The following is a 19,643-nucleotide window of genomic DNA, read 5'->3' as shown; positions in this document are numbered from 1 at the left end:
TTGCCCCCTAAGCATTCCCTTTGTCTAGACAAAGGCTGTTGGCCAGGGAGTTGAGCACCATGATCAGCCTCCCAAAGGAAGGAGCTGGGTTGCCAGGGCTGCAGTTAACTGATGGTGGGCTAATGGGTGGGCTCACCTGCTCACCTGGCCAGGATTCTGGAAAAACAGTGTGTGAGCAAAGCTGGAAGCAGGCAGAAGCGGACAGGCAGAGACATGCTTGATTCCTGCTTGATGCAAAGGCTGTCTATGGGAGAAGATATACCTTTTGGGGGTCTCTATGCTGTGAGCCCCTTAGGTTGTATATTTTGTTGTTTGTTAGTCGTGTTCGACTCTCCGTGACCCCATGAACCAGAGCATGCCTTGGAAACTCTCATTCAAAGCTTCTCCTTTTTTATGTCCATGGAGTTTTCTCCCCCCCCCCAATTTTTTTTATTGGTTTTCACAGAATTATAAACAAACAAACACATAAAACAAACAGACATAAATCATAGCCTTATTAAAAATTACACTTATTAACATTGTTAAGTGACTTCCTCGCTTCCCCTTGGTTGAATTTCAGTGCATATTCTTTTAACGGTTTTCCAAATCACAGTTCTTATAAAGTTTAACTTGAACATTAACATCCTTAGATCTTTTCATTTTGAAATTAAACATATTAATTCATCACTTAACTTATATAAAATCCTAAGCCAATTGAGTAACTGCAAGCTGTTTCCAGTTAATTTAACTCGACATATTTAACTAAGTAATCATTAAATTTAGTCCATTCTTCCTGGTACTCCTCCTCCTTCTGGTCGCGGACTCTTCTGGTTAGGTCGGCTAGCTCTGAAAAATCCATCATCTTCATCTGCCATTCTTCCACCATTGGTAATTCTTGTGTTTTCCACTTTTTAGCTAGTAAAATTTGAGCAGCAGTTATGGCATACAAAAATAATTTAACATCTTTCTTGGGCAATTCCAAACCTGTTATTCCAAGAAGAAAGGCCTCTGGTTTCTTTATAAATGTATATTTCAATATTTTTTTCAATTCATTATCAATCTTTTCCCAGAAGTCTTTCACCTTGGGACAGGTCCACCACATATGATCTTTGGATGATCAGACAGCAAGACTCTGTTGCCCAGTGCACTGCATTTGAACCCCAGGAAATCTACACCCCCCATCTCTCTATCCAGGCTGGGAAGAGGCAGTCACCTGCCAAGGTTCTTCCCCTTGACAGCTGGTGCACAGCAGGGCTGGATCCGGGTGGGGGGGCTGGTGAGAGTCCTCAGGAGGGGCTGGGCAGAGAGGCCTGGAAGGCTGCATGTGGGGCCTGGATGGAGGCGTCTCTCTCCCCCACAACCCCGCTCACACGAGTGCTGGAAAGGAACCTCTCCCTACCACTCCCAGGTCATAAGGAAGCCAAAGGTGGGGCAAAGTCCTTCCCGGATGCAGGAGAAGCCAGGCGGTGATGAGTGGCGTGTGCACCTCAGACTGGGACCTGGATGGCTTCCAGGGATGGCATTTGCTCTGCGCAGTCACTGCTGTAGGGCCTGTGATTCTCTTTCCTCATGAAAACAACCCCCAAAGTATCCAGCTTGACTTGGTTGTTCAGTCAGAATCTCCTTTTTTGCTGTTTGAATCCATTTGTTCAGCTCCTATGTACATATGTATGTACATACAGTGGTACCTTGGTTTACAAACTTAATCTGTTTTGGAAGTCCGTTCTTAAACCAAAACCGTTCTTAACCCGAGGCTCGCTTTCCCTAATGAGGCCTCCCACTGTTAGTGCCCTTCCATCATTCGGATTCTGTTCTTAGACCAAGGTAAAGTTCTCAAACAGGAACATTACTTCAGGTTTTGAGGAGTTTGTAAACCAAATCGTTTGTAAACAGGACTGTTCTTAAACCGAGGTACCATTGTACAGAAGAATGTAAGAAGAGCCTGCTGGCTCAGGCCAGTCCAGCATCTCCTTCTCACAGTGGCCAAAGAGTTGTCCACAAGCAGAATTTGAGCTCAAGAGCAACTCTCTCCTGCCTCGGTTTTGAGCAACTGGGATTCAGAACACAAGATCCCGACCACTGACGGTGGAGGCAGAGCAGAGCAATTGCAGACAGAAGCCATTGATAGCCATCTGCTCCATAAATTGGTCTAATCTTTTATGACCACCACTGCTTCCTCCTAAGGGAGGGACTTTCACATTTTAATGGTGTGCTGGGTTAATGGTTAATGCTTTGCGTGTCTGGTGGTGCTGGGGTGTGTGTACTGGGAGAAGAGACCCCCCAGCCCCCCAGTGAGCTCACCTGCTCCTTCCATGTCTGTGGCCCCCACGTGGGCACCTCGCTTCCTGGCACAGTCACAACATACTTCCCAGAGCAATGGATACTGAGGGTGCTGCAATATATGGCCACTGCCCCACACTTCCATGTATGAAAGAGTTAAGCGGATATAAGACCTCAGGCTGCAAGGGGCTTAGTCGGCTCTCAGCAGCCTCTGCGCCCTGCTTCTCAGGGAGATTTTAAAGCCTGCATCTTTGCTAACCCTAATATTGCATGATCTTTTTCGTAAGGAAACAAAGTACTATTCTTTTTAAGTCATTTGGAGCCTCTCTTTTTTGTTCTTTGTTTTACTGCCAGCGAATAGAGACATGTTTGCTGTAACTTCTGGCAACTCTGTGAGTAAAATAATGCCTTATTTGCAAAGTTAAGTGTGCGATTTATTGTAGCCTAAGCGTTTGTTTAAAGGCAGGTGACGAAATCTAACCAAGTTTAAATGTGCCTGGAGCAATCGCCATTGCGCTGCTCTGCTACTGGAGAATAGGCATATCTTTTCCAACTCTCACTTTCCAACAGGGGCGCATCCCACTTGCATAATATTTGTGGGAGGGAGATTTCCCAAGCAGTATATCCCCCTCCCCATCTCAAGGCTGAGCTGCCAAGCTGCTGCAGAGGCGACATCTCTTCCTGCCCCCGTTCCCCTCGCCCCTGCATTTTAATCGGCTGTAGGATCGCCCAGCGCCTTACTTCAAACTATAGGGAAGGAGGACGGGGCCGTTAATCCACTGAAAGCAAGGCAGTCAACCCCCCAGGCAGAGTCTCGAAGGGACAGCGGGAGCTTTTGCTCCGCGTGGAATATGGCTCGACTCAACACTTCTCTCGTCACCCGGAGGTTGCCCTCCTGGGCTGCCCGGGCAAAGGCAGAAGAGGCTTCTCCTCTCTCTGGAGGCTTTTCAAGAGATGTCACGAGGCCACCCGTCAGCCGCGATTCCTTCGTTGCTGGGGGTTGGACTAGATGGTCCTTGGGGATCCCTTCCAACCTTAGGATTCTATGATTCTGTGATTCATTGCAAGGTTTTAAAAACAGAAGTCAGGAATTCGTTAGCTGTGATTCCTGCATTAATGAAGGTGGCTGGACTAGATGGCCCTTGGGGGTCCCTTCTCACTCTGCCATTCTGTGATTCCAATACTGTACGTCTCTCCTACGGGGGAAGCGCACTTTCCGGCGCTGGGTTCTCCCTGTCGCAGCAGCGCCCCTTGCTGCTTGCGCGGGGAAGGGCAACCGCAGACTCCTCCGGGCCCCCTCCGCTCCCCTGGGATCCAGAGCCGGGCGCTCGCTCGCTCGGGGCTGGAAGAGGCACGTGAGGTCACGCACAGGACAGCTCCCTGCGGGACAGGAAGGATGCGACCCCCACAGACCCCCGACAGGCCTCGCTCCAGCCGCTCCTTAAGCACTTCCAGCAAAGGCAGCGCCTGCTCCGCTGTGGAAGCGGCTCCGACCCCAGGAAGCATCGCAATGCACTTATAGCAGAAATCTCGGGCGCGACGGCAGGTGCAATAATGCTGCGTCCAGTTCTGTCCGCCTCGCCTCAAGAAGGATGTTGCAGAGTTGGAGAGGGTTCAGGAAAGGCAACCCAAATGACGCCCCTGTGAAGAAAGGCTGCTTTATAGCTTATAAAAGGCGAATAAGACGATAGAAGTGTATGAACTTGTGTATGGCATGGGAACGTGGAGACAGCGGAGAACTTTCCTCTCTCCTCCTCCTGGAACAAGAACTCGCGGGCATCCATTGAAGCTGAAGGCTGGAGGATTCGTGAGAGATGAAAGGAAGTCCTTCTTCACGCAGGCAAACAGGGGAGGCAGCGAGGGCCACCCGCCTGGATGTGACCTGTCCCGCTCTGTCTTCCGCGTGACTGACAACACTCCAGGGATATCGGGTGAGCCCTCTCCGTCTCCCTGCTTCTCCACGGTAAACACACCCAATTGTTTCAGGTGTTCTCCACAGGTCACCCACCCACACCCTGGCCGACTCTTCTGGACATGCTCCAGCTTCTCAGTGGCTGGGGGTTGGACTAGATGACCCTCGGGTCCCTTTCAACTCTTCTTGTTGTTGTTTGGTCGTTTAGTCGTGTCCGCCTCTTCGTGACCCCATGGACCAGAGCACGCCAGGCCCTCCTGTCTTCCACTGCCTCCCGCAGTTTGGTCAGACTCATGTTTGTAGCTTCGAGAACACTTTCCAACCATCTCATCCTCTGTCGTCCCCTTCTCCTTACGCCCTCCATCTTTCCCAACATCAGGGTCTTTTCCAGGGAGTCTTCTCTTCTCATGAGGTGGCCAAAGTATTGGAGTCTCAGCTCCAAATTGGAGTTTCAACTCTACGAGTCTTTACGGTAATTCGTCGCCCAGGTGTGGAGAATGAGAGACTGCGGAGGTGAATGTGGGTCTGGCCAGCGTCGGCGGCTCATTGGCCAGAGCAGCAGCACAATGGAGCCTCCATGATCAGAGGCAGCAGGAGGCCTCCGCGTGCCAAGCCCTAGCAGAAATCAGGCAGACAGGCAGGGCGGGGAGGGCTGCCCCCGCTGGACTCCCAGAAGCAGTTGGCTGGACGGAAATGGACGGAGAGGACTCCGTGGACGGATCTCCTTGGGTCTCCCCAGGTAGAAGCATAGAATCACAGACTTGTAGAGTGGGAAGGGGTCCCGCGGGTCATCTAGTCCAGCCCCCAGCACAGAAGCCACCCAGTCGCTCCGAGGCAGCTTCGACGTGCCTTGGCTAGGGGCTTCCAGACAAGTGGCATCCAACCGCTTCGGCGTCCACTTGTCACTCACGGACCGGGAGAGGGGAAGCAGCTGGGTCCCTCCGTCCCTCGTCCCCGCTCCCCCCCCCCCGCAGAATCGCAGTCTCTCAGTCTCTCCCCGCCCCCGCCGTCTTGCACCCGCCCCTCTGGCCCGGCAGGAGAGGCGGGGGGCGCTAGGACCCCTCCCTCCCTCCGAGCCCCCCGCGCGGCCCCCATTGTCTCTCGCCCGACGGGCCGGGCGGCGCTAGGGCCGGGCGGCGGCGGCGGGCGCGGGCTGGCCCTTGCCATTGTCTCGGGCCGTTTGCTGCGCCGCGCTGCGCTCCTTTGCGCGCTTCTCGACGGCGGCGGCTGCGGCGCGCTCCTTCCCCGGCCGGCCTCGCCCGCAGGGGCGCTTCTTCCTCCATGGCGCCGCTGCGCCTGCTCCTGCTGCAGCTCCTGCCGCTCCTTTGTGCCGCCGCTGCCGCTGGCGGAGAGACGCGCGGGGCGGCGCGGAGCTGCGCGGAGAGCCGGCAGGCGCTGGCCGGGCGCGGCTTCGCCCTCGCCTCGCTGCCGCCCAGCCTCATCTCCGGTAAGCGGGCGCCCCGTCCTGGCACCGCTGGGGGCACGGGCAGCAAACTTTCCCGGGCGTCTCCAGGACGTGGATCAGGGAGAGGGGCGTCTCGCATGTGTCCCCACCGCCCCTCTTCTCCGAGTCTCGGAAGGAAGTTGCGGGGAGGGCTCCCCCACGCCCCCCTCGCCCGGACGAGGCGGCCGCAGAGCGAGCAGCAGGGCTCGCGCCACCCCTCCCCCCTCGCGCCCGTGGGGACTGTCCCCTGCCCCGCCATTGCCCCTTTTCTCTGGGTCTTTCGGGCAGAAGTTGCGGGGAAGCCCCCCCATTTCCCCAAGTCCGACGGGACGTTTTCTCCGTCTGCCCATTCAAGCCTCGTGGAGGGACGCTTCCCCGACCGAGGGACCCCTCACAGGCAGCCAACGCCCCCCGCGCCCGTTCGCTGCCTCTTCTCTGCCTCCTCAGCGCTTCAGAAGCCCCTCTCCACCTCTCCTGTCCTCTGGAAGGGCTCCCCGTGTTCTGTGGAGTTGGGGGGGGGCATCCCCTGTGCTAGCAAGGAGGAGCACCCCCAGCCCCCTCCATTTCTCTTAGCTTCTTTATTGTACCTCCAGACCACCTCTTTTTCTCCAGGCAAGTTCATGGTGATGCCCTTAGTTCTCTTTCTCCTCTCCGTTTTCTCCTCACAACAGCCCTGTGAGGTTCGCTAGGCTGAGAGAAGGCAGTGACTGGCTCTGGAGGTCGCTGAGGGGGGGAATTTGAACCCTGGTCTCTCCCAGGTCCTAGATGGACACGCTAACCACTAGGCCACCACTCTCATGTGTTTATGTGGAAACTGCTCCTGGCTGCAGTTTTGCCACACACTCCAAAAAAACCCACTCTCTGAGACTCCTGTGTTGCAGGGGTTGGACTAGATGACCCTCAGGATCCCCTCCGACTCTACAATGCTGGGCTAGGGAGGCTGCCACCGCCTTTGTTCCCCCATGAGGGGTGGGGAGCACTTCCCTCCAGCTGTGGGGCCAGGCAGGCTAACAGCAGTCCTCTCCCCCCCCCCCAGGAGAGCACCTGCGCATCTGCCCCCAGGAGTACACCTGCTGCGCCAGCGAGACAGAGGAGCGTCTGAGTGAGCAGAGCCGGGGAGACCTCCAGGACCTGGTGGGAGAGGCAGCCGGCTTCCTGCTCAGCACCCTAGGCTCCCGCCAGCGCCGCTTCCAAGGTGAGGTGGAGGGAGGGTTCCAGCACCTCCCTGTTCCCTTTGGGAAACCCCAGAGGCTGTGGGACCCCCAACCCACTGGAGGTCCTGAAGGGCTGGATGAAAGTTATCCCCCACTCTATGCCAGAATCTGCTCCGGATCCTTAAGACAGCGGGGGGGGGGGGACCTCTTGGCCAAGGGAGCTCCTGGGGTGAGGTGGGGGGCCTTTTGCCCTGAGCAGCAGAGGAAGCTGGTCTGCCACCCCCAACTTGGCTTGTTGCCTCCCCACTCTTCTAGTTTCCAATTTCCACCCAACTGCACACCCGCTTTGCACCCCTAAGTTGTGCAATGGGGCGCTGCAGCTTGCGGCTGCCTGGAGGCCTTTGTCCTGCACCCCAAAGGGGGGCAGTAGTGAGGGAAGCGCAATGTGCACATGCTCAGAAGAAGGCTCCTTTTCGGAGGCAGAGTTTTGGCTCAAGCCTCCTCTTCCTTTTCTTCCTCCTCTTCCTTTTCTTCCTCCTCTTCCTCCCCACATCTCCCTGCCCCCACAGACTTCTTCCGGGAGCTCCTGGCAGGGGCAGAGCAGTCCCTCCAAGCCATGTTCACCCGCTCCTATGGGCGCCTCTATGCCCAGCATGCCCGCCTCTTCCAGGGGCTCTTTGTGGAGCTGCGGCGCCACCTGCAGGGAGCACGACCTGGGCTGGATGAGGCCCTGAGCGACTTCTGGGCCCGCCTGCTGGAGCGGATGCTGCCCCTGCTCAACCCCCAGTACAGCTTCCCCGAAAGCTACCTGGAGTGTGTGGGGCACCAGGCAGAGGGGCTGCGCGCCTTTGGTGGGGACAGCCCCCGCCAGCTCCGCGTGCAGGTGAGTCCACCCCCTGGCCCTCCTCACCCCACCCTCCCTAGGAGGCCACAACACCCTCTTGCTTCTTCATGTGACCCATAGTGAACCCATGGAACTCCCTCCCACAGGAGTCAGGGATGTCCACTAACTTGGAGGGCTTCCAGAGAGCATTGGACAGATGCACAGAGGAGGAGAGAGCTCTCAGGGCCACTGGCCAGACCTATCCTGCTCCGCCTCCACATTTAGAGGCAGCAGGAGGGGAGAAAGGCTATTGTGCTTGGATCCTGCTGGCAGACTTCTCACGAGCATCTAGCTGGGCCCCTGGCCTGATCCAGCAGCTCTCTCCTCATGCACTTGCAAGGGATGGGCTCAGGCCACAGGGACCCCCTCTTCTCTGGGGCTCATGTCAGCCCTCAGCTGCGGGGCAAAAGGCAAAGTCGGGCTGGATGGAGTCCAGAAATGTTGACTGAGGCGTCCCTGACTTTGTGTGCAGGATCAAGAGCATAAACAGTTGGCTTCCAGCTGTGCCTGAGTTCTCCACCAACTCTGGGCGCAGATGAATTACCCATAGATCCAGCTGCCAGCCACTGACACACACACACTCATTCCTGCACAGGTGGGGCTGCTATATCTTGAAGAGCAAAAAAGAGGACAGCCTCAGTCGCTTGGGCTGGCCGTGGTGAGCAGAGCAGCCCACACCTGAGCCAAAAACAAACAAACAATCAAACAAAACCGCACAACCCAGAAATAAATAAATATCCCCCCAACCCTGAACCTTTGTTTTAAAATGTAAAAATTCCCCCAGATGGGCTTGTTGGCCCCCCAAAAGAGGACATATCTGGGATTTCATGGGCGTATGGCAACCTTAGCCCTGCATGACTGTGGGGCAGGTGGGTGGGAGGGTCGGGTGTGGGTGGGTGGTGCCGGGTTGGCCCCCAACATGTTGGCACCTGAGGCAAAACGCAAAATTGCCTCTCATCTCTTGCCCAGAGAAGGCAGGTGAGCGAAGATCTACAGCTGGAACGAGCTGGGGATGAAGATCTACATCGGGAACAAGGCAGGGGGAGAGACCAGCAGCACCTCCAATTGGCCAGGAGGCCACTGCAGCATTGGGTGGAGGGCAGGACCTGCCTCCAGGGAGTGCACCACATTCGTGGCAGCAGTGGGCCATGCGTTCCTTGGAGTCCGGATCTGATGCCCCTGTGGGTCCTGCTTCACCTTGCCTCAGGGGTGGGCTGTCCTGGGCTGTGTGCATGCATGCATGTGTCCAGCTGCTCAGCTGCCCTCCCTGGCTGCTCTGTCCTGCTCCCCTGCAGGTGACTCGCGCCTTCATTGCTGCTCGAGCCTTTGTCCAGGGCCTGGCGACCGGACGAGACGTGGTGGTCCAGGCGGTCAAGGTGAGAAGCCTGGCCTGGGTGAGCTGCCCCCTGCCTGGGAAGAAGGTTACACTTCTGCAAGCATCTTGATAGAGGGAAGGAGCCTAGATGGGCAGGATGATATTATTATTATTATTATTATTATTATTATTATTATTATTATTATTATTATTACCTGCCCCCACGCAGCCGTCCTCCCTAGCAGTCAGGTTTGCTCTACTGCCCCCACCTTCCCTCTCCCCACACCCCACATTGCTGCCAAAGTCCTCTCCAAAGGAGGATATCAGATCAGTCGCTTCTGACTTGCAAATATCTCCAGGGAAAAGGAAGGACTACTTCACACAGAACCGTTAACCTTGAGTGGGAAGGGATCCCCAAGGGCAGTGCAGGAATCCTACTCTGGCTCCACAATCGGAGGCAGTGGTGCTTCTCAATAATACCACTTGCTGGAAACTGCAAGGGGGAGAGTGGCTCTTGCATCCGAATCCTGATTCTGGGTTTCCTGCAGGCATCTGCTTGGCCACCATGAGAACAGGAAGCTGGAGCAGAAGTCCCTCTTTGGCCTGATGCAGAAGGATCTTATGATGTTCTTCTGAGGGTTTCATCTGTAGACATGAGAAAAGAGAGGCGGGTGGGGGATGTGATGGACAATGCAGAGAGCACTTTTCCTTTGCTGCCATCACAAAGAGTTTCTCTGAGCACATGCAGAGAGTTTCCATTGCAGGTCTCCCTTGGGGGACTCTGGCTGGCCAACTGAGAGAGCAGGAGGCTGGACTGGAGGCACCACTGGCCTGATCCACACGGCTCCTGCAAACCTTGCAATTGCCCTAAGGCAGGCAACGGAAGCGGCTGGGAGAGCGATCCTGACACAGGTGGTGCTTCTGGCACCTCGGCCCTCTTTCCCTGGGAACCTGCACTGGACAGTGGGCAAAACATCTGAGCTCTGATCACAGGGAGGGTCAAATGCCAGGCTTGCCTAATGGAGAATGCTGTGGAGGTCAATAGGCAGGGAGTTCCACAGGGTGACCTCTCTGCACCTCCTCTGTGCCTGCGGCCATCCTGGGGGAATCCTCGGGCTGCCAAATGCTCAATCTGTCCCCCCCATTTCTCCCCCCAGCTCTCTCCCAGCGGAGAGTGCCGCCGTGCCCACATGCGCCTCTCCTACTGCCCACTTTGCCGTGGGACTCCGGCCCTCAAGCCCTGCAACGGATTCTGCCTCAACGTCATGAAGGGCTGCTTTGCCAGCGCAGCGGAGCTGGACCCTGAGTGGGAGCGCTTTCTTGGTGAGCACACCCCCGGGGGAGGGGAAGAGGGCTGGGGGAAAGGCTGGCAGGGTTGGACGAGGGGAGAGCTTGCCCTCAAGTGGCATTTTAGTCAACTGCAAGGCAGCGTGGTGCAATGGGCATAGCCGAGTCTTGGGCTTCAGCTGGAGAAATCTCTAATCAGCCAGGGAGCTCCCTGGAGGCCTTGAGGGTCAGCTTGCCATATATCTAGAGGGGACTTCTTAGATTGGTAGAGCTGGAAGGGGCACCAAGGGGCATCTAGTCCAAACCCTGCTATGCGGGAACCAAAACGAATGCCAGCCTGGGTTTATTGGTAGAAAGGCAAGATGAAAGTCTGAGTCTGGTTGGCTGTTCCGCTCAGTGCAAGTAGACAGGGTCTTTGGGCGGGGGGGGGGGGCTCTTTCCCCTTGCCCCAACCTAGCCCCCTTGGCCCACTCCCTCTTTCTCCCTCCCAGATGCTTTGACCCAATTGGCCGAGCGCCTCGGGGGGCCCTTTAACTTCGAACTGGCGGCTGACTCCATCGGAGTGAAGATTTCGGAGGCGATCATGTTCCTGCAGGAGCACAGTGTCCAAATCTCAGCCAAGGTGTGTATGGGGGGACAGGGAGAATCTGACTCCTCTGCTCCTTATTATGCCAGCCCACCTGCAGGCAGGCTCAGGAGCACACCTGACACAAATCCAGAGTGGAGCCCCCAAGATGCTTGGATGGGGCTTCGTATGCCTCATTCCAGCATCTCCTGCAGCCAAGCGGGTACCAAACATCTCGCTCTGCTTTCCTTTGGAGCCCAACAGCAAGGCTGAGAGGGAGGTCTCTTCGTCAGGGCAGCCCAGGACTTCCAGGCACACGGCCCTGGCTTGCGCCCTGGGGAGGTCACTTCAGCACTGGCACAGTGGTTTGACTTCACCCCTGGAGATGCGCTCCATTATCTCTTGAGACAGACAGATGCCAACAACCTGCAGACAGACCAGCAGAGGTTGGGCAGGCATCTGTCAGGGATGCTTAGCTGTGATCGCTGCCTCGCAGGGGGTTGGGATAGATGATCCTGGGGGTTCTCTTCCAACCCTACAATCCTAGGATTCCCTGTCAGATGCCCATCCAACCTTTGCTTAACACCCTCTGAAGAAGGAGAGTCCACCCACCACCTCCCCAAGTAGTCCCTTCCAATGCCCCACAGCTCTTCCCCTTAGAAAGTCCTTCCTGAGGTTAAGTTACAGAATCATAGACCTGCAGAGTTGGAAGGTACCCCAAGGGGCCATCTAGCCCACCCCCTGCAATGCAGAAATCTCCACTGAAGCATCCAGGACAGAGTCTGCTTCCCCTTCCTTGCCGCCTGAATCTCCTATCTGAGCTTTGGTCTCCGACCAGCTCTGGCAGCCTTTGGCCTTCATGCGGACTTGAGAGAGCAGCTCAGGGTGGGTGTTTCTGGGGTGCTTGTGGGGGTCACCTGTGCCTTCTTCCCCTCTCAGGTGTTCCAGAGCTGCGGCAGCCCCCGCCCAGCCCCCGCCCGCTCTCGCCGCTCCCCCCGGGAGGAGGCCAAGCGCCGCTTCCGCACTTACTTGCCCGAGGAGAAGCCCACAACCGCGGCAGGAACCAACCTGGACAGGCTGGTAGGTATTGTGGGGACCCCCCCCCCGGCTCCACCTGCATGCCACGTCCCCCCAGAGCTCAGCCTTGAACTTGCGCCTCTTCTGCCTTGTCAGCCTTAGCCTTTTGCATTCCAGGAGATGCTGCCCTTTGGGGGGGGGGGGCGCACTGTCCACCCTGGGACAAGTCAGCACCACAACCCTGCATCTCCTGGTGTGTATAAGAACAAGCAGGCAGCTTGTTGCAACACTTGGGGCTTCTTAGTTTAGAGAAAGGGCAAAGAAACCGCAGAGATAGGAGTTTATAAAATTATACAAGTCATGGAGAAAATGGATGGAGAAAAGCTTTTTCTCCCTCGCCCCTGATGCCAGAGCTTGTGGGCATCCTATGAAGGGGAATGTCAGAAAATTTGGGGCAGAGGAAAGGAAGCCCTTCTGCATTAATCTCTGGAACACCTTCTCCCAAGAGGCTGTGATGGAAGGCAACCTGGACTGCTTTAAAGGAGGATTGGACGAATTAATTCCACCCCCTTCTCCCCCCCCCCCAGGTGTCGGATGTGAAGGAGAAGCTGCGTCTCATGCGGCGCTTCTGGGTGCTGCTTCCCCACGCCCTCTGCAGCGATGAGAAGGTGGCCGCTGATGTCACCAACGAGGACAGCTGCTGGAACGGGCAGGCGAGGGGCAGGTGGGGTTGGACCCCGCTAAGGGTGCAGGCAGGGAGAAAAGGCCAAGGTTGGACTCAAGGGGAGATGGGGAGCAGGGTGGGTGGATTCCCCCCCCCCCCCGCCTTGAGGCTGGAGGGGACAGGGGGCACTTGACCCCTGAGGCTTTTGGAGATACATTTGCAGCCAAGCCCCTGAGCATGCCTGTGAACCTGGTCAGTGGGTGGGGCAAGACTTTCCCCATGCAGAGCTCAGGGCATCTTTTCAGCCACCATGAGAACAGAAGGCTGGACTAGATAAGCCTTTGACATGACCCAGCGGCAAGGCCTTTCTTAAATTCTTACAGATCCTCCAGGCCCAACGGCAGTCTCTCTTGATTCCTGGGTTCTTAGAAGTACCAGGCCACTGTGAAGACAGGATTGTGAACCAGATGGGCCCCTTTGGCCTGATCCAGCCACCAGGCTCTCCTTAGGTTCTTTTGGGGCTGGGTGCTCGGTGCATTGTCTGCCTAAAGGCTCTCCCCCCGCACCTTTCCCTTTGCCCCCTCCCAGGTACCTCCCAGATGTGACGGGTGATGGGCTGGTGAACCAGATCAACAACCCCGAGGTGGAGGTGGACATTTCGCGCCCCGACATGCCCACGCGGCAGCACGTCCTGGCCCTACGCAGTGCCACCTCCCGCCTGGTGGGCGCCTGCAATGGGCAGGACCTCGACTTCCAGGATGCAGGTGAGGCCTACAAGCCCCTTCCGGGCACCCACTCCCCCCTCTCCTTGTTGGGAATCGGAGGAGAGACCCATTGCCCCCAGTTCCAGTCACCACACTGGCAGCCTAAAGTCCAGAAGATAAGGCTTCAGTAATACAGTGCACGATGCTCATAGATATACATTCAGCTTGGAGGCTTTGCAGATACAAATACAGATAAATCAAAGCGCAGAGTAGCTGCAGCTTCAAACGTAACATGAACTTGGACTCACTGGCTGACCAATGAGCTGATGTGCCTTGCCTTGCCCCGGGTGCTGACAACCCACGCTACGCCACTGGATGTGCCTTGATCATTGAGGTAGACCCAGGTTTCCAAACTTGGGTCTCCAACTGGCTTTGGACTATAGTTGTTATAATCCCTGGTCACTGATCCTGCTAACTAGGGATGATGGGAGTTGTAGTCCAAAAACTGCTGGAGACCCAAGTTTTGGAAGCACTGGTGTAGACCAGTGTTTCCCAGCCGTTTTCTGACCGTAGTCCCCCTCCAACCTTGTTTCCTTCCTATGCCCCCCATAGACGTAGCCAAGGGGAGACTGGGGGGGGGGCAGCTGCCTCCCAATAAGAAAAAATCAACACAAACAAAAGCCTGCCCCCCATCAAAAATCCTGGCTATGGCCATGCCTGCCCCCGTCCTAACAGTAGAAAGGTAGCTATTTAAATGTTTTGTTTGTAAATAGAACATGTTTTATTTATGATGTTTATAATTTATACAAAATAGAATCACATAAAATGATAGGAACGTAATAAAATATTGCTGGAGCAGAAAAACAGAATCATGGAGCTGGAAGGGACCCCACGGGTCATCTAGTCCAACCCCCTGCAATGCAGGAAACTCAGCTCAAGCATCCAGGACAGATGGCCATCCAAGCTCCGCTTAGAAACCTCCAAGGAAGGAGAGTCCAAACCTCCTGAGACAGATCCATCTTCCATGTATTATAAAAAGTAAACACTTATTTGACCTCAGTTATTTGACACAAAGGGGGAAACCCACAGATACAGCCCAAAAGGCGCACAGGGAGTTCTCTATATATGGGAGAATGTTTAAAAGCAAGTGGTCCTCATTGACCTGGTGCAAAAAGATGTTGTCATCTGGAGGAGCCCTGGCTGCCTAGATAAAACACTCTAGCCTCCCACACCCTTCACTGTGGCTTTCCTCTGAGTAGACACTTAGTTATTTACCAGCTGCAAGTCAGCAGCACCAGACAAGCCCCCTTGGTTAGGTGCTGGGTGGATTTCACTGCCGACTGGCCCTGCAGCCCTTGACAACATCTGAAGGCCCTGATCCGTCAGGCACTGGGGTGGATTGCACCCTGCGCCTTGCAGAGTCAGGCCCAGGCGGCCAGGGGGCCCAGCACTGGCGGCAGCAACAAGCAGCTCTGGAGCTCCCAGCCCTCCCCAGCGCCACCCCACCACCCCACTTGCCCGACCTGGGGTTCTGGATTGCAGGCTCTGCTGGTCAAAACAGGAGCCTCAGCAACCGCCCTCTCACATCAGAAACAAGCCAGGACACCCCCCCCCCCCCAACTTGGGATGGGCTAAGAGGGTAGCCAGCCAATCAGGATTTTTTTTAAAAAAGTCCCCCCTTCACTTCTCACTTCCCTCTGTGGCCCCCTAACCTCGCGCTCTGGCCCCCCATTTACATGATTTTCACCTGTGTCCACCTTGCAATATCCTGGGGGGGGGCTTGGGCCATATGGCTCCCAATTGGGAAACATTGATGAAGACAGCTGACTGACCTTGCACCTACAAGGGGGAAAATAAATTAAGCCCTACAGCACTCCCCCCACAACCCCAGCTCCTAGGGAAGCCTCTGGCTCTTAAAATCACAGAACCGTGCAGTTGGAAGGGACCCCAAGGGTCATCTAGCCCAACCCCCAGCATAGCTGTCTAGCAATCAGTTGGTGGTGCCTAGACAGAAAGGGGTGGGAGCAACCTGCCCCACCCCCGTCCCTCTGTGGCAGGGGCTTCCCAGCGGGGGCTCATCCACATATCCATTTGCCCCATGGTTGTGGGAATGTCAGCTGGGTTTCCTGTGTTAGGAAAAAAATCTAGGTGCGAGGCTGCTCAGTCCCCCAGCTCATGGGGCAGAGCCTGCGGAATAAAGGAAGGAGTCCAGCCAACCAGAGCAAATAGCTGTAGACCAAAGTTTATTGCGCAGTAGGTTCAAAGAGCAAATTTTGGATGGGGTGACAAAGACTTTTAAAACTTTCCCACCACATCCCAGAATACAGTTCGAAGGGGAGGGCTTAACCTTGGCAAACCTCCAGACAAGTCCTTGGTACAAGATTAGCATAAGCAGACATGGCAGGGCAAGACTCAGGTATAAGATTAGCATAGACAAATATGTCTTAACCACCCAAAAGTACAATAGAAGTTCCTTTGCATGTCTGGAGCCTGAGGCGAGTCAGGTGATGAGATTTGGCTTCCCTTGGCTAACAATGAGCCCAGCAATTGTCACCTCTGGGAACTTCCTGGAGTCCTTTTGCAAGGGGAAAATAGCTTTGGAATGGAGGGAACTGGGAAAGGAGATGATTTTATATTATTTTTAAAGCTAGGTGACCTCCCTGAGCTGTCAAGTTGGAAGGATATATTCAGGCATAATATTTGTAATATTTAACTTTAAAGATGTGTCTCCCCCCCCTGTAATTTCCGTAACACCTGCAGATTGGCTCTTGAGAGAATGAGACCTTTCCACTCTCCCCTCTGTTTTCTCTTCCAGATGAGGACGGTGGGAGCGGCTCTGGCGCTGGGTACAGCGAGGACCGGCTGGCCTTGGGGGCTGGAGCAGGGGGGGCTGGGGGTTCCCCCGTGGGATCCCGCCCTTCTTCCGATGCCCGCCCACCTCGCAGGGAGCGGCCTGGGAAGGGCTCCTCCTCCTCCCGACAGAACCAGAGTGGGGGGCGGCCAAGCAGTGGGGCTGGGCTGCCCCCCACAGGGGCCACTTTGCAAGCCAAGGTCTTTCCCCCCCTCTTCCTGCTCCTCCTGCTGGGGGGCTGGTGACCCCCACAGTGGTTTGGCATCTCAAATGGCTGACTTCCTCTGGCATCACCCCTCCCCCAACACCACCAGGAAGAGGGGAACCTCCCTCCGCATCCAGTCAAAGGGGGGCTGGGTTGGGGCTCTCATTCTCCCCCATGCATAAACCCCCACTCACTTGTGAGGTGGGGGTTTAATTTTATGGGAATGACAAAGAGAGGCCGGGGGGGGGGGAGAGATTGGGAGTCAAGTCTTGTAGGGTGGGCTTTTTTATTACCTGGGGAGGGAAACCAGGGTGTTTTTTAAATGGGGGCTGTAAGGAGAGGCCTAGCAATGAATTTTCACTTCTTTTCTATACCTTTGAGTTCGCCTCTCTTTTTGGTGGGTATCTAAGAGGGGGTGGGGTGGGTGAAGGGAAGGGGGGAGAGGGGGCAGACAGCTGCCCCCTATTTTCTCCCTCTCAGAGGAGGGGGGCTAGCAGCTTGTAGGTGAAGAGCCCCCTCCAACTAAGGCAGGGACCAGACTTACATTTCTGCCCCCACCCCATAGGCTGTCAATCCTTCTGCGGACCTTCCAGGGCATTGAGGAGGGGGTTCCCAAAGCACTGAGAAGCCCCCTTTTTTAAGCACAAAGGGATTTGTCTTATTTTCTGGATCTGTTTTTTCTTAAATTATGGAATAATAAAATATTTAATTTATTGATGTCCTGCTTCTGCCTTGTCTCCTTGGGTTCTGGCAGCGGCCTCCCTGCCCCCCCACCCTCACTTCATGGCTTCCAGGAAGGGTCTGAGGGGAGTGGGGGGGTTGTGCTCTGCAATTCTGCCCTTCCCCTTCCTGCCCAGACCCCAAACACAGGATGGAGGGCGAGGGCTGGGTCAGATTCTGCTCTTCTTCCCCCACCTTCTGTGAGATGACATCTCTGCAGCCGGGAAAATGGTGGGCGGCAACATGTGCCTCAGTCTCTCTTTAGGCTGCGTGAGGCAGGTCAGCGAGGAGCCTCTGCCTGCCTCATCCAGGACAGGAAGGCATGTGGACAGACCCCCGACCCCCCCTGGCCTGCCCAGGGCTGCGAGGACCGTTGTGCATGGCCCTGATTCTGCCAAGCGTGAGACCAAGGTGGGCAAAGGGGCTTTGGGTGGGTCTGCGGGACTGGAAGGGGAGGGAGGCCTGGATAGAGCGTGGTGCTGATAACGCCAAGGTTGCAGGTCCGATCTCTGTATGGGGCAGTTGCAGAATCTGGCATTGCAGGGGGTTGGACTAGATGGTCCTCTGGGTCCCTTCCAACTTATGATTCTGTGAGGCTGAGCAGCTCTGGGGTGTGGCTGGAAGGGGCTCCCCCCCATAAGAATGTCAGGAGAGCCTGCTGGATCAGACCAAAGGGGGGCCCCTAGCTCAGCATCCTGTTACCCCAGTGGCCAAATCCCCCTAGGAATCAAGGTAGACTGCCTCTGGATGGGGAGGTTCTGTGAGAACCAAAAAGAGCTCTACTGGATCAGGCCACAGTGGCCCAGGAATCGAGTTAGAATCATAGAATTGTGGAGGAACCCCCAAAGGTTTGGGGGGCCTCCAGGCAGTTGCATTTCCTGTGTTGTGGGGCGTTGGACTGGATGACCCTTGGGGGTCCCTTGGATGACCGTCTGCCATGGATGCTTGATTGGAGACCCCTCCCTTGCCAGGGTGAATTCCCTTCAAACTCTACGGTTCTAGGATTCTATAGCTTTGCCATCTCCATATAGCAAAAAGCCTGGACTCTGGGGAGAAGTGGGCTTGTTTGGCAAGCGGTTCAGATGGGCTTGATTGCGGACCCTGAATTTGCTGGCATGTGCTTGAATTTGCTCCTGAAACTAATAGCAGAATTTGAGAATCTGTGACGGATTCTTTAGCTGTGATTGCAGGGGGTTGGGCTAGATGACCCTTGGGACCCTTCCAACTTTACAAGTCTAGGGTTGTACTGTATTTTTCACCCTATAGGACGCACTCCCCCCCCCAAAAAAAAATGAAGGGGAAATGTGTGTGTGTCCTATGGGGCGAATGCAGGCTTTCACTGAAGCCTGGAGAGCGAGAGGAGTTGGTGAGCACTGACCCCTCTCGCTCTCCAGGCTTCAGGAAACTCTGCGCAAACCGCGGGAGCCCTCCCCCAGCTTGGCAGAGCCGCCTCTTATCCCGAAGCCCCGGCACGCTGGGCAGTCACGCCGTTGCTTCGGGTAGCTCCACGCAAGCCGACGGAGGGCTCCCCTGGCTTGTGCAGAGCCGCCTCTTATCCCGAAGGCCAGTCGCCCTGAGCAGTCGTGCCGGGGCTTCGGGTAGCTCTGCGCAAGCCGCGGGAGGGCTCCCACGGCTTGCGCAGAGCAGCCTGTTCTGGGGGCTGGGGTCGGGGGAAGCTCGGGCTTCCCCCAACCCAGCCCCGTGCCTGGGGGGGGGGAATAATTTATTTCCCCCCCAAAAAACTAGGTGCGCCTTATGGGCCGGTGCGTCCTATGGGGTGCAAAATACGTAACTGGCATGGGCTCTGATATGATTTGGAGGTGCCAAATATTCCACATTGCAGTTTGTTGAGGAGGGCAGTGAGGAGTAGGAGTGAAAAGGCAGGTCCCCGCAGGAAGGCCACCTTCTCTTTGAAACACTGGTTTCAGGAGGAGAGCATCCAGGACAGAGCTGCCTCTTGCCCCCAAGTCGATGCCAAACTCTTTACCTTCCTCCAGGAGTGCCAGCCTGGCACTGAAACTTGTAGGTGCCAGGCCCCTTCAGGGGAATTTTGTGGGTGCTTTGGTCTGAGGGCCCCAGAGAGTTGTCGCCTGTGCCTTTCTCCCTGGCCTGTTCTGGAAAAGGCAATTCAACACGAGGTGAATAATGAGGCTGGAGGCAAAGTGAAACCAAAACAAACTTAGCTTTTACTAAAGGTTTTTGCAAGGCCTTCTGCCTTGGTCAGATAATAATAATAATAATAATAATAATAATAATAATAATAATAATAATAATAATAATAATAATTTATTATTTATACCCCGCCCATCTGGCTGGGCTTCCCCAGCCACTCTGGGCGGCTTCCAAAAGAATATTAAAATACTATAATACATCAAACATTAAAAGCTTCCCGAAACAGATCACACCTGGAATGCCATACCCTCCAACATTTCACTGATGAAAATAGGGACATCACATTCCATAATGATATTTTTACTATTTATACCCCAGACATCATACTGGGTTGCCCCAGCCACTCTGGGCAGCTTCCAACATATATAAAAACATAATAAAATGTTTAATACTAAAAAAGCCCCTTCCCTATACAGGATTGCCTTCAGACAGGTTGGGGGGGTCAGATAACTCCATACCCTCCAACTTTTCTCCAATGAAATTAAGGACAT

The 19,643-nt window shown here is 55.3% G+C and overlaps 1 protein-coding gene across 4 annotated transcripts; it reads left to right on the top strand.

Annotated features, from left to right (window-relative positions):
- Nucleotides 1–3,255: 3,255 nt before the first annotated feature.
- Nucleotides 3,256–16,977, top strand: LOC114582718 (glypican-6). 4 transcript variants are annotated; one of them, XM_028703957.2, is made up of 10 exons: nt 3,259–4,190; nt 6,652–6,810; nt 7,339–7,652; nt 8,948–9,028; nt 10,125–10,290; nt 10,746–10,876; nt 11,759–11,899; nt 12,424–12,560; nt 13,089–13,264; nt 16,020–16,977. In XM_028703957.2, exons 1-10 carry the CDS (start codon nt 3,974–3,976, stop codon nt 16,298–16,300), a joined length of 1,803 nt encoding a protein of 600 aa, XP_028559790.2. In that variant the 5' UTR covers nt 3,259–3,973; the 3' UTR covers nt 16,301–16,977. The 4 variants fall into 4 exon arrangements, with proteins under 4 accessions (XP_077774006.1, XP_028559790.2, XP_077774007.1 ...); XM_077917881.1 differs by lacking the exon at nt 3,259–4,190 and adding an exon at nt 4,850–4,910; XM_028703959.2 differs by lacking the exon at nt 3,259–4,190 and adding an exon at nt 5,372–5,618.
- Nucleotides 16,978–19,643: the final 2,666 nt, after the last annotated feature.

The sequence above is a fragment of the Podarcis muralis genome, chromosome 13 (assembly GCF_964188315.1).
Source record: "Podarcis muralis chromosome 13, rPodMur119.hap1.1, whole genome shotgun sequence".
NCBI lineage: Eukaryota > Metazoa > Chordata > Lepidosauria > Squamata > Lacertidae > Podarcis > Podarcis muralis.
The sequence above is the reverse complement of the archived record's forward strand: the minus strand, read 5'-3'. Positions and strand labels throughout refer to the sequence as shown.